The sequence below is a fragment of the Gracilinanus agilis genome, chromosome 2 (genome assembly GCF_016433145.1).
Source record: "Gracilinanus agilis isolate LMUSP501 chromosome 2, AgileGrace, whole genome shotgun sequence".
NCBI lineage: Eukaryota > Metazoa > Chordata > Mammalia > Didelphimorphia > Didelphidae > Gracilinanus > Gracilinanus agilis.
In genome coordinates, this window is record NC_058131.1 from 56,149,513 (window position 1) to 56,161,638 (window position 12,126).

At 48.6% G+C, this 12,126-nt stretch overlaps 1 protein-coding gene across 1 annotated transcript; it reads right to left on the reverse strand.

The window, feature by feature from the left end:
* Positions 1-7,603: 7,603 nt before the first annotated feature.
* FOXF1 (forkhead box F1) lies at positions 7,604-11,431 on the reverse strand. Its single transcript, XM_044660544.1, has 2 exons — positions 10,453-11,431; positions 7,604-8,263 (listed from the first exon to the last, which is right to left on the reverse strand). Exons 1-2 carry the CDS (start codon positions 11,429-11,431, stop codon positions 8,103-8,105), a joined length of 1,140 nt encoding a protein of 379 aa, XP_044516479.1. The 3' UTR covers positions 7,604-8,102.
* Positions 11,432-12,126: the final 695 nt, after the last annotated feature.

Genomic DNA, 12,126 nt, shown 5'->3' on the forward strand with positions numbered 1-12,126 from the left:
AAATGTCCCACAGCTAAGACAGGAGAGCTTAGGGGCAACTAGGTGGCACAGTAGATAGAGTACCAAGCATAGTCAGGAGAATATATGGTTTAGTGCCTCACCCTTTTCTATGAATTAGTACCACTGGTCTGTCAACACTATTATATAGAATGTCATCAAGACACTATTCGGGGGCAGCTAGGTGGCACAGTGGGTAGGGAGCCAAGCCTGGAATCAGGAAGACCTGGGTTCAAATTTGGACTCCAGCTCCTTAGCTGTGTGACCTTGGGCAAGTCACTTAACCTCATTTGCCGAACCCTTGCCTTTCTATCTCAAAGTTGTTACTAAGACAAAAAGTAAGGGCTTAAAAAACACTATGCAGATTTTTTTGGTACAGAAGAGATAGCGGAAAATATAACTTCATCCCCCTTTAAGTGTCAAGCCACCCCCATATTCTATCCCCATTCTCTTATTTTTTCTTATTTCTGAATTTCTCTTATTTAAGGAATGACCTTAACTGTATTGTAGCTGGATTCTCTGAGTGGAGAGGAGCATAGCAGCAAGCATCCTGGCAACCTAACTTCAAATCCTGCCTTAAATATTCCTCAACTCTGGGGGTCTGGCTAATTTGTTTAACATCTCTGAGCCTCAGTTTATGCCCTATAAAATGGGGCTAATAGCACCCATCTCACAGGCTTAAAGGAGGTTCAGTAGCGATATGTATGAAAGCATCTCACAAACCTCTAAGTGTTCCATAAATAAGAGCTATCAGTAGTATCAGTTCTGGCTTGTTTCTCCCCAGATCAAATATAGGCTGCTCAGTGAATGGGTTCTAATGCTGAAAAGCCTGGCCCCAGGTTGGCACACTGGGGAGCAAGATCCAACAGCCCAGCACACAGACAACCACCTTTAGCAGCAGGACCAAGCCAGCACCATAATCTCATGGATCACTGAACTGGTGGAGACCATAAATGTCATAGAATCTGACCTTTTGGTTCTACACATGAAGAAACAAAGATCCAGAGAAGGGGAGGCGATTTACTGAAGATCATATAGAAAGTAGGAAATGTCTTACCCATAGAACTGAGGCTAGAACCTAGGTTTCCCAGTTCTCATTCCAGCTTCTTTCCATCTGGATAAATTAATTCTGAACAATACTTCTAGACCAGCTCACTGGATGTTTGCCAGATTCATTTTTGAAACGTAGACACTTAGCCTTCTCCAGGTTTTCTATCTTACATGATGGATTCTTTATTCTTTTACAAATGTAGAAACTGAGACCATTCACAGCTATGTTACTAGCTCTCCATGCAAGAGGAACCTAATAACAAGGTCCTTCTGGGTGTGTATACTCACACACACACACACACACACACACACACACACACACACACACACACACACAAGGAGGGGGGAGGAAAGGAGGGAGTGAGGAGGAGAGAAAGAGAGAGAGAGAGAGAGAGAGAGAGAGAGAGAGAGAGAGAGAGAGAGAGAGACAGACAAAGAGAGACAGAGAGAGACAGAGAGACAGAGAAGAGAGGGGGGGGGAGGGAGAGAGAGGGAGAAAGAGATCTATCATCCTCTAATCTGCCATTTTACTGATCCAAAATATATTTGGATAGATAAAAGATACAAACATTTCATCCACTCTATGCCTTTGGACTCATCCAAAATGTTGACATAGCTATAACTATTGATAATACATATGTACATGCATACACATATATAAAATATCGATTTTTATATATAATATTGACATTGACCAATATATAATATTGATTATAAGATGAAAGGTAAGAGTTTTATATATGTATACACTATAATTATAATTATATAACATTTGTGTTATATCATAATATATAATACATATTTAATATAATATTATCATATAAGATGTATATTATATATTATGTTTATGTATAATATATTATACTCTAAAATATATGATTTTATATATATATCCTTACTTACTATCTTAGAATCAATTCTAAGTATTGGTTTTAAGACAGAAGATCAGTAAGGGCTACCCAGTTGGGGTTAAGTGACTTGTCCAGGATCATACAGCTAGGAAGTTGCTAGCCTCAGATTTGAACCCAGGACCTCCCATCTCCAGGCCAGGTTTCCTATCCACTGAATCATCTAGCTGCCCCCTATGATATATATTTTTTACTACTTGCTTCCTTCTTTAGATAAAAGCCCACCAAGCTAGATAGAAGACTTGGGGAAAAGTCAAATGTCTTCATTGCAAGGATGGACCCAGTATCCTCAGGGTTTAAACATATCAGAGGATAGGTCAGAACTTAATCTTCTATGGCTTAATGTCTGGACCACCTCACTAAACTCATTTCACAGGATCATAGGATGGTGCCTTGGAGACCACCAAATCGAGACTCCTCGTTTTATAGGAATTGAGTACCAGAGAGATCAAGTGATTTGATGCATCAACATTTTTGTTGACTGATCAACAGATCGCATTTAAAAGAGAGGATTTGAACCTATGACTAGATGAAGCTTACTTTCCTTCTGTTCATTTCAGCCAAATCTTGGAGTGGTCAGTTGGCTGGTTCATTCCTCTGGTTCTCCGGGGCACACCAAGGATAGGCCAGGATCCCTGGCTATTTCCGATCCAAGTAGGTATCAGTGCTTTCTTATTAGGAGGACTGATCTCTAGGCTCTATCTCCTACCCCTACAAGAAAGGACCTCCCACATCCTTCCTTCCACTCTGACCTCCAGTCCAGAATGATCTTTGTACTCCTCCTAATATATACAAGGTTCTATATAAAGTATTTCAAATGGGAACCTCGTCGCCTCAGGGAAAATATAGAGCTCTACCACTTATGTTTGTGACCTGAGATGAGTCATTTCCTTTCTCTAGACCTCAGTTTTCTTCTCTGTAAAATAAGAGGGCTGAACTAAATGATCTCAGTTCCCTTTCAGTTCTAAATCTTATGGGCCTCCAGAGTGGGATGGATCCGCATGCCCACTCAGCAGGCAGAGAAAAAGGAGAGCAGGGTAGATAATAGAAAGAATTTGAAATCTGGAGTGCCATAGGACCTAGATCTGTATTCAAGTTCTGCCCGTACAACCTTGCAAAAATCACAACTTTTCTTAGCCTCTCTTTTTCTCATCCACACACAGAGAAGACCTGACCAAATGACCTCTTAGCATCCTTCCTATTTTCAATTTGTGCCCCTTTAGTGACCACTTCTCTACACATGCTGACAAGGAAGCAGTGACCATAAGATCACAGATAGAGAACCTGAAGGGGCCTCGGTGGTCACTGAGTCCAACTCCCTCCTCTTGCAAGGATGCTGAGACTTAGATTCAACCGCCCCTGTAGTTCCCATCGCCTTCAGGTTGGGGGAGCCCAGGGGCCATCCCAAAGCTGGATTTCTTCAACTCAACTCCAGGCTGAGTATTTCTATTTCTGCCAAATCCCTGAGATACTGCTGGACACTTAAATTAAAGGCTAGAGGATTCCCACCTAGGGGTGCCCCCAAACCAGGACAGAGAGATGATGTAGATATATACACATATTTATATACACATACTTGTTTTGGTTGTCCAGGCATTTTACTTGTGTCTGACTCTTCACGGCCCCATTTGGGGTCTTCTTGACAAAGACACTGGAATGGTTTGTAATTTCCTTCATATATACAATATATGAGTGTGTACATACATACAATATACTCTTATATATGTATAATATGCATAGGTAATATATATAGAAAAATGTTTAAATGTCTATAAATAAAAAAGGCTTTTACTTTCTCTAGGCATATATTATATATGTTTATGGCCTTTTATTATATAGTGGCCATTATTCATTCTCGGAGACATTCTATTGTTCTATTTTTCTTTCCCTGAGACAATGTGTGTCTCGGGGAATGAGCGGGTTTTCAATTTCCTATAGCCCGTCTTTAGGAATAAACACATATCTTTTTAGAATGATTGAATATTAGGACTAAAATGGAGAATTCTAGAAATATCACCAAGATTATGGTGATTAGGGGAGTCCGTGGCTCCATCCTTTAGCCAAAACCAGTATACATAAATGACAGAGAGCCAGCGTGGAGCGTTTAGCCGGAACCTCCGGAGACAACGATAATAACAACCGAAGAAGGAGTCTAGCTGCGATGGATGGACCTTCTGTGGGGGGAGAATGTAAAGAAAGAGTAAGCCCAAGAATCCTACCGAATGAGAAAGTGTGGCTGGGGCTGCGTGCGGGAAAACTGTACCCATCCATACCAGTGAATCTCCTGAAATACAAAAAGTTGGAACTGGAGTCACTTTAGTGTCCCTTTAGTCTAACTCCCTCATCTCACAGAGGAGGCCCACAGAGAGGAAGGGATGGACTCCGGAGAGCAATGGCTGATGCCCTGACATTTTTGTTTCCTATATACTCCATTGTCTTCTAGCGCCTTCTGAGCACTGCAGGCTTCTGGGATGTGTGTGCTAGAATAATGTGTTTACAGAGAGGAAGGTAAGCCTTAGGTGAATATTCTAAGTATCTCGGATGGAGCTGGTCTGATGGGCACCCCCATCCCTGGGCATACTTTCGTCACCAACAGAAGGCATGGGCAGTGTTTGGAAGCTCCAGTGCCTGACGGGGATTCCTGGGCATCAAGCAGAATTGCAGAAGCTCAGGAAGAGATTTCTGAATTCAGGCCCCAGCCAGTGTGTGGAGCAGGTCAGAGAAGCTAGGGCGGCAGCCTTCACAGGAAGAATTTGGATCTTGTGGTGTGGGCAGTCCAAGTGATGAGGGCAGAGGACTTCCAAGCTCCTTTAGCCTAAACCCCTAAAACCCTCTTGCCATCCCTTCCTGGGACTGTGTGGTTAGGCCCCAAATCAGGGGCCCTGGCTCCCCATCCCGCTCTTTACTATACCAGGCCTGGGCCCTTGTGGCTGGAGATGAGACATTAGCCAGATGAGAGTCTAGGTGGGTTGGCGATTGGAGTTTTTAAAATGGGGCCTTACCCTGGGAAGCAACAGAATGTCTCCTGAATCTCTGCTTGCTGGAAGAAAGAAGGTCGGGAAGGGGTGGGCAAGAACAAATAAACAGGGAACACCCTATGGGCTGATGTTCCTGACAGGGTGGAGGGAAGCCGAGGCAGAAACCTGGAGATGGGTTTCTTTGGAGGTAGTAGATTGTAGAAGTGTACCCCACCTCTGAGTCCATTGCCATAGCCAGGACCCCTTTCAAGATTTATAGTTTGTGCTGATCAAATACAACTTCCACCCGCACTCTCCCCCTAATTGGAGAAGATCTTTCCCTCCTCCTACCCCACCCCCAAAAAGAGGTTCATTTTTTTTCCTTCTTGATTTCTAGCAACTTTGTTTTTAGAGGTGGAGGGGAGAGGGCCAAGATTTCTCTTCATGAGTTCCTGGGGACTGATGGGAGATGGGGGACAGGGGCACAGGGAGGGGAATCTTGCAGTTTGATGAGATTTTGCTTCTCTGTGGACCTCTGATTGTCCTTCCCAAATTAAGTGGAGATAGTCTGAGGAAAAGAACTCTGGGGGCCCTTTAGAGAGAGACAGGCAGCACACAGGGAAAGACAGAGACCCAGAGCAGAAGGCAAAGGAAGAGCTGGCTGGGGCCTGCATTTGGTCGTCCCTTTATCTCTGCTTTATAGACAGCTGTTTGTTTGGGGCATTAATTGTCCAGGCGAGTTTATTGATAATTCTGATGTAGCAGAGCTCGGAAGAAATTACCCTCCCGACCAAAATGTCAAGGCTGAAAATAACCAGGTACAGAGCTCACGACCCCAAGACAGGGAAAAGCTGTGGTGGGTCTAAATGCTGCAACCCAGTGACATCTACTTTATTCTGTTTGTTTTACTAGAGGGGAAAGGAGCGGAAGGGCTACAAATTGGGGAGGAGGGTGAAAATCCTTTTTCCCTGCATTAAAAAAAAAAATTATGATTTAGCGAAAATCTTCTCCAGTTTGAAATGAATGGCTCTCTTTTCTTCCTTTTCATTCCCAAGTCCCATAATCTGGGTCTGATATTAGACATTCCAGTTTGGGGAAAGCAAAAAGAGGGACACTGGGAAGGATTTCTTTCATTTCTGGGGGCCAGCGGTCTCTCGCTTTTCAGTAAAGCAATTCCTCTTGTAAGCATAGATGGAAAAAATATCAAAATCTGAAAATCCGTGTTGAAACAACAACCTGAATAAATTCACATTTACATAGCGCTTGAAGATCTCCAGTGCTGACTCCGCATGGACATTCCTAATGGGAGAGGGAGAAGTAAAGATCCCATTTCCACTTTGGGAATGGGAGAAGGAAGGCCTCTGATTTTTTCATCCAGTTTCAAGTTATTTCTTGAAAGCAGGAGATGCAGTTTAGAGAGGAGCAGAGACCAGGAAGAGAATGCCAGAAATTGAAGGTTGGAAAGGACTTTTAGAGACTAGCTGCAGAATAGCTGTTAGCTCTGGGCAAGACTTCCTTCCCCAAGACGGTCAGCGAAGGGGACAATGGAAGGATTGTTGGAATTATTGGGAATCACTAGAGACAAAAAGTCAGTCGGGGGTTGCTTCTTTCTCCCTAGAGGAGTGTGCACGATACTCTGAAGTCCCACTGCCCGTAAAATACTCGTGGTGTTTTATTTATGGTTCATACAAGTGTGAAGACCATATACAAATGCTATACATGTTTTTATTTTTGTTCTTTTTTTTCTGGAAAAAGGTACACAAGGGGCACGTCATTAATTACGATTTTATACAGTGCAGAAGAAAGCTTAAAATAGGTGTCACAAACGCTGTCCCGTGCAGCCAACATACAAAAAAAAGGGGGGGTGGGGGAGATAGTCCTTCATTATATATATATTTATATAAAACATATGGAAATTTGTCTTTACACAGATCCGACTTTGCTTCAAATTTACAATGGATAGCTAAAAAAAAACATCTACACGGCAAATATTGCCAACGAGGTACACACCATTTAATACTGATCCACGGAGCCGACGTGGTGTTTTGATTATTAGAAAAAAAAAGTAGAATAAATAACAGGATGAGCCTTGCTATTTTTTTTAAAAAGTGCCTTAATCTTTCTGTGTCCCGGCGATCCTGAATCCGCTTTAGAATTAGTAGCTTCTCTCTTAAATCCTAGCCAACCGCTGCTTTTCAGCCTCCAGAGCCCAAAGCTCAGTCTTGGACCAGAAAGTTTACAGTAGAGATCGGAAAGGAGTCGTTTTGTGAGGGTGGAAACCAAAGAGGCCCACGCACGATGCGGAAAAGGTCGCACCGACTGCTGGGGGAGCAGAGCAGAGGGGGAGTCTAACACGGGGTACGGACTCATTTCTTTGGCTCGCTGTAATTTGGGTTTGGGTTTCCTTTCATTTAAGGATAGCATTTTTAAAGCAGAGAGTGGTTTGGGAAAATAGAGCTCGTCTAGAAGGTCCACTCTGGGTTGATCTGAAGAGAAATCCCGGCCTCGTAAGGGCGAGGATAGAGCGATTTCTGGACCCCGCACGATGCGGCGTTAGGAGAAGACGCTCTTCCCTAGGACATTCTTTCAACATCAACAAGAAGAAGAAGATAAATATGCAAACCGACAGAATAAGTCTTTGATAAGGACTGGATTTCCCGAGTCGCCCCCCCCCCCTCCCCAAGCCGCCGTCCTTCCTCGCCCACATTCACGTCCCTGGAGGAAGAGAGGGGGTTAAACAAAATCAAACTTAGTAGGAGATTTTTCCTCCTCTATTTCGGTGGTTCCCCAAACACAGCACCTTGGCATCCGGATCCCGCGGAGCTGCTTCGCTCCCCAAAGATCTGAACCTCGATTCTCAGACACTGGTAGCCAAGCCCAGGTCCCAGTCTACACTAGCAATGAACATTGGCGCCTGCGGGCGGAGGTGGGGATGAGGGACAGGCGTAGGGAACTGCTTTCACAGACCGACCTGGCGCACACTCCCTTCGGATTTCCTCTCCCAGTTGGCCCCAAAGGCCCAACTTTTCGTCTCCTGCTGCCGCTGGCTTATACCTCAAGAATTCATCAGTTTCTTTTCTTTTTTTTTTTTCTTTTTTTTTTTTTTTGTCTTCAGTTTTTAGAGGTCCCTTCGCCCTGGGACGGGGAAGGGGGCACCTTGGGCGTCGCCGCAGGGCTGCCCGCCCAGCCATCACATAACACAGGGCTTGATGTCCTGGTAGGTCACTTGCTGATGATAATAAGACCCGCTACTCGCTGAATGCATCGAGGAGGAGGCCATAGCGTTGAAAGAAAAGACGAACTCCTTTCGATCACACATGCTTGGAGACTGAGAGTGATACCGGGGGATTCCTGGGAAGGAGATAGAGGGGAGGGGAGGAAACAGATGGATGTTTGTGGAGGTTGACAGGGCTGGGTCTTAAAAGAGGGAGAGTCATTTGGAGGTAAATACCCCGTCTTCCCCCCTTTGCCCTCAAACACGCACACGCACACACGCAGCAGAGAAATTGTGGAGCCGGCAGTGGGGTCGGAGAAAGTAGCCCGCGCTACTGTTTTACCGTCAGGAGGGGAAGAGAAGAAAAGGGAAAGCGATTTACTCTCTTTTCTTCTTCTTCTACTTCTTCTGGTCGACGGGGGACTAAACGAGTTGGCTGCACCCAGCCCTGATAATCCCCACTCCCCCTAGGGCGCCGGGCCGGAGTTAACCTGGCGGCGCGGGGTCTGAGGGAGGTATTGAGCCTCCCAGCGGATAATCTAGTCCCTTCGCTGCCTTTTTAGCTGTTCAGAGATTCCTCTAAAGTTCTTGGGAACTGGGTGCGGGCAAAGGGATGGGTCTGGGGGGGTCACTTGTCTGGTAAAGGGGAGGTGGTCAGGTTCCCAGGGGACTCTCTCGGCCTGAGGTCCTAGGCTGAGGAAATAGTTTAGAATAGGCCACCACCCTGCTCAGCCACAGCCTTCTAGAGAGCCCAACACCCCAGTTGGAACGTCTAGCTCCCCTTTCCCAAGGAGAGCAGTTTGCAAACCCTCGACTGACCTTTGCATTATGGGCTGATCCATCGGGCAACTCCCAGAATGAAGAGGTTGAGGGAGAGGTGAGGGCAAGAATTGAGGGGAGGCAATGTTCCAGTCAGAGAAACCCCCAGAAGTTGAAAAGTTCAGGCAGGACAGTGGGTAGGATCCTAGAGCTCTTTACATAACCGGAATATGCTCAGAATTTTGGCTTATGATTCAGTTCAGAAGCCCTGATCTTTGAGGAGAGCTGCTCTGCCCCCTCTCAAATACAGCCAAAGGAGCCCGCTCTGGTCAGGAGCTCCCTGATACTCCCTCAGTGCTGCTGTTTCCCAAATCAGGCCAGGCCTGGCCTCAGGAGTAGAGCATCCTGGTTCCAAGGAAGCCCTAAGTGACAGGCCTCTGGCTAAGTCCAGAGAGTTTCCAAAACAAGGCCCCAAGAAAGGAGAGGATTGGCAAGGAGCTGGGGGTTCAGGAGAGGGGGAGATATTTTTAAATTTCCCTTCGCTGGGTTAGGGTGGGAGTCTCCCTGTGGAGGGTGCACTTGGTCTTGAAACCGGGAGCCTAAGAAACCAGCTGTGGGAGCTCATCTGGCCAGCCTCTCTTCCCCAAGTTGACGTTGAGGCCTGGCTGTGCTTTACCCTAACTTCAGTAAAGGAAGATGATGCCCTCCTAACCCTTAGCTGTTGTATAGAGTCCACTAGTCTTGTATGAGCAAACACCCCGAAGCCACTCCAACTGCCCCCACCAAAAACTTCGTCCACCAAAAACTCTTGACCCCCTCTCCTGGCCTACCTCCTCCTCTCAGGCCCAGGGCCCAACTCCTGGGAAGGCCAAGCAGTTTTCCTCCTGGCTTTCCAGGTCAGTCAGTGGTAAAGCAAGACAAAGTGGGCCTGAAGGATAGAGAGGCCCCAGCTGCTACCTTTAACTCTCAAGTTTCTTTCTTTATAAAATCTAAAAAGCCCATGGGCCAAAGCTTTAAGCAATTAACACTGGGTTGTTTAAGGGAAATCAAAACAAAACAAAACAAAACAAAACCAAAAAGCACGGGTAGGATGGAGAGGGTGGGCCAGGAGTCCAGAGGGGCCTGAGGAAGGCCAAGCAGAACTCCTTTCCTGGGCCCAAACTGAGAATCCTAGATTGCCGCCAAGCTCCAAGTTTCAGGAAAGGAAGGAAGGGGTCGGGAAAGGGGCCCATTGGAACACGAATGAACACATGTGTTTGAAGGGCTGCGGCAAGTGCTTTAACAATGAGGAGCATCTTTCCCACCTAGCCGGCATGGAGAGAACTCATCTTTTTTTCATAATGGATGGGGGTATGGGACAGGCAACGTCAGGCACACACCAGCACGACCACACAACTACACACAATCTCTACGTTGTTCCATGCCTCTGGGAGACGAGCCTGGAGATATGTGTCTCCGCATAGGCTCTCCAGGCAGTCCTAGCCCTAGTCCCCATCTCCCCCATCTCCCTCTCCCCCTCTGTCTCCCACCCCGCCCCTGCCTCCGGTGCCCACTGTGCTGCACTCACCTTGTAGCTCGGCAGGGTTGTGGCTGTTCTGGTGCAGATAGGGCTGCTCCAGGGAATGCGTGGGGAGGCTGGACGAGAGGGGATTGGCGGCAGGGTTGCAGGGGGACAAGGGCTGCTGCTTAATGTAGGAGGCACCGCTGTTGAGCGCCGCTGCCGAGGCCGAGGGCGGCCAAGCGGAGGCGGAGCCCGAGTACACGGAGTGAGGTTCCATGACCCCGCCGCTGGCCAGCAGCGGGGAGGCCGACACGGAACCCTCGGGATGCGGGTATTCAGCGCCCGCCGAGCCGGCGCAGCTGCCCATGTAGGAGTGACCGCCGTTAGCGGGCAGGTGGGGCACCGAGTGGCCCGGCAGGCCCAGGCCGTCCACGTTGCCCGGCAAGTGGCCGTTCATCATGCCGATGCCGCCTTCCAAGGCCAGGCTGTTGGGAGGGCAGGAGATGGCCCCAGCCGAGCCCTGAAAACTATAGGTGTCGGGGAGGTGGTTGAAGCCTAGCCCGTTCATCATGCTGTACATGGGCTTGAGCGCCTGGCACTTCCTTCGGAAGCCGCGGGGCCGCCGGCGAAAGGAGCCCTCCTCGAACATGAACTCGCTGGCCGGATCGATGGTCCAGTAGTGGCCCTTGCCCGGGCGGCCCAGTCCTTTGGGTAGCTTGATGAAGCACTCGTTGAGCGAGAGGTTGTGGCGCACCGAGTTCTTCCAGCCCTGATAGGAACCTCGGAAGAAGGGGAAGCGGCTTTGCAGGAACTGGTAGATCTCGCTGAGCGTCAGCCGCTTGGTGGGCGAGCTCTGGATAGCCATGACGATGAGTGCGATGTAGGAGTAGGGCGGCTTCTCCGGTCGCCGGATCCCGGCGTTCGTCTTCTTGGCCTTTGAGGTGGTGGACGAGGCGGGGTCCATGGCTGAGCCGCCGCCGCCGCCGCCGCCGCCGCCGCTGGTGTGGCCGCCGTGTTGCTGCGCCTTCTCTGGGACTGAGGACATCGGGTGGCTGCTGCCGCCGCCGCCGCTGCCGCCGCTGCTCTGCGCTGCGGAGGAGGAGGAGGAGGAGGAGGAGGAGGGAGGAAGAGGAGGGGGCTGCGAGAAGGGAGCCTGCTTCACCTCTGCCGTCATCTGCTGCAACTTTTCCAGAGCGCTCTGTTGCACACCCCTCCCCTCCCCCCTAACCCCCCTTTCCCGGGCCCGGCGGCCCTCCCCCCTGCTTCGGAGAATCTCCCTAGGTCTGCTGCTGCTGCTACAGCCTGCCGGGGGTTGGTTGGCTGACTGGCTGGCTGACTCTCTCTCTCTCTCTCTCTCTCTTCCCTACCCCCTCCTCTTCCCCCTCTGCTCTGGCCCTCCCAGAAGATCAGGAACCAGCTGAGAGCCGAGACAGAGCCAGAGGGACAAGCTCTTTACAGAAGCCCCAGGGGCAGCAAAAAAACACCCTCCGAATTGGGGAAGCGGGAGAAGCGGCAGTTCGGTGGGAGGGGGGCTGTTCTGCAAGTCTCCAGCAACCTCAGAGGTCCCAGTCGGCTGCCACAGAACCTAACCCTCCTGCCCCAGACGCTGTTGCCCAAAGAAGTCGCTAGTCACAACAGCGGCTCAGGGCTCTGCTCTCTCGGCTGAGATCGCTTTAACTTTATCTCTTGTCAGCTACATCTGTGGGCTCCTGACAGTCAGACGTAAGGAGCTAGAGGAGT

Coding starts and splice junctions, on each gene's coding strand:
- FOXF1 (XM_044660544.1), bottom strand. CDS start 11,431: ATGTCCTCAGTCCCAGAGAAGGCGCAGCAACACGGCGGCCACACCAGC. Junction 8,264..10,452: donor CAACCCTGCCGAGCTACAAG/GTGAGTGCAGCA, acceptor TCTCCTTCCCAG/GAATCCCCCGGTATCACTCT.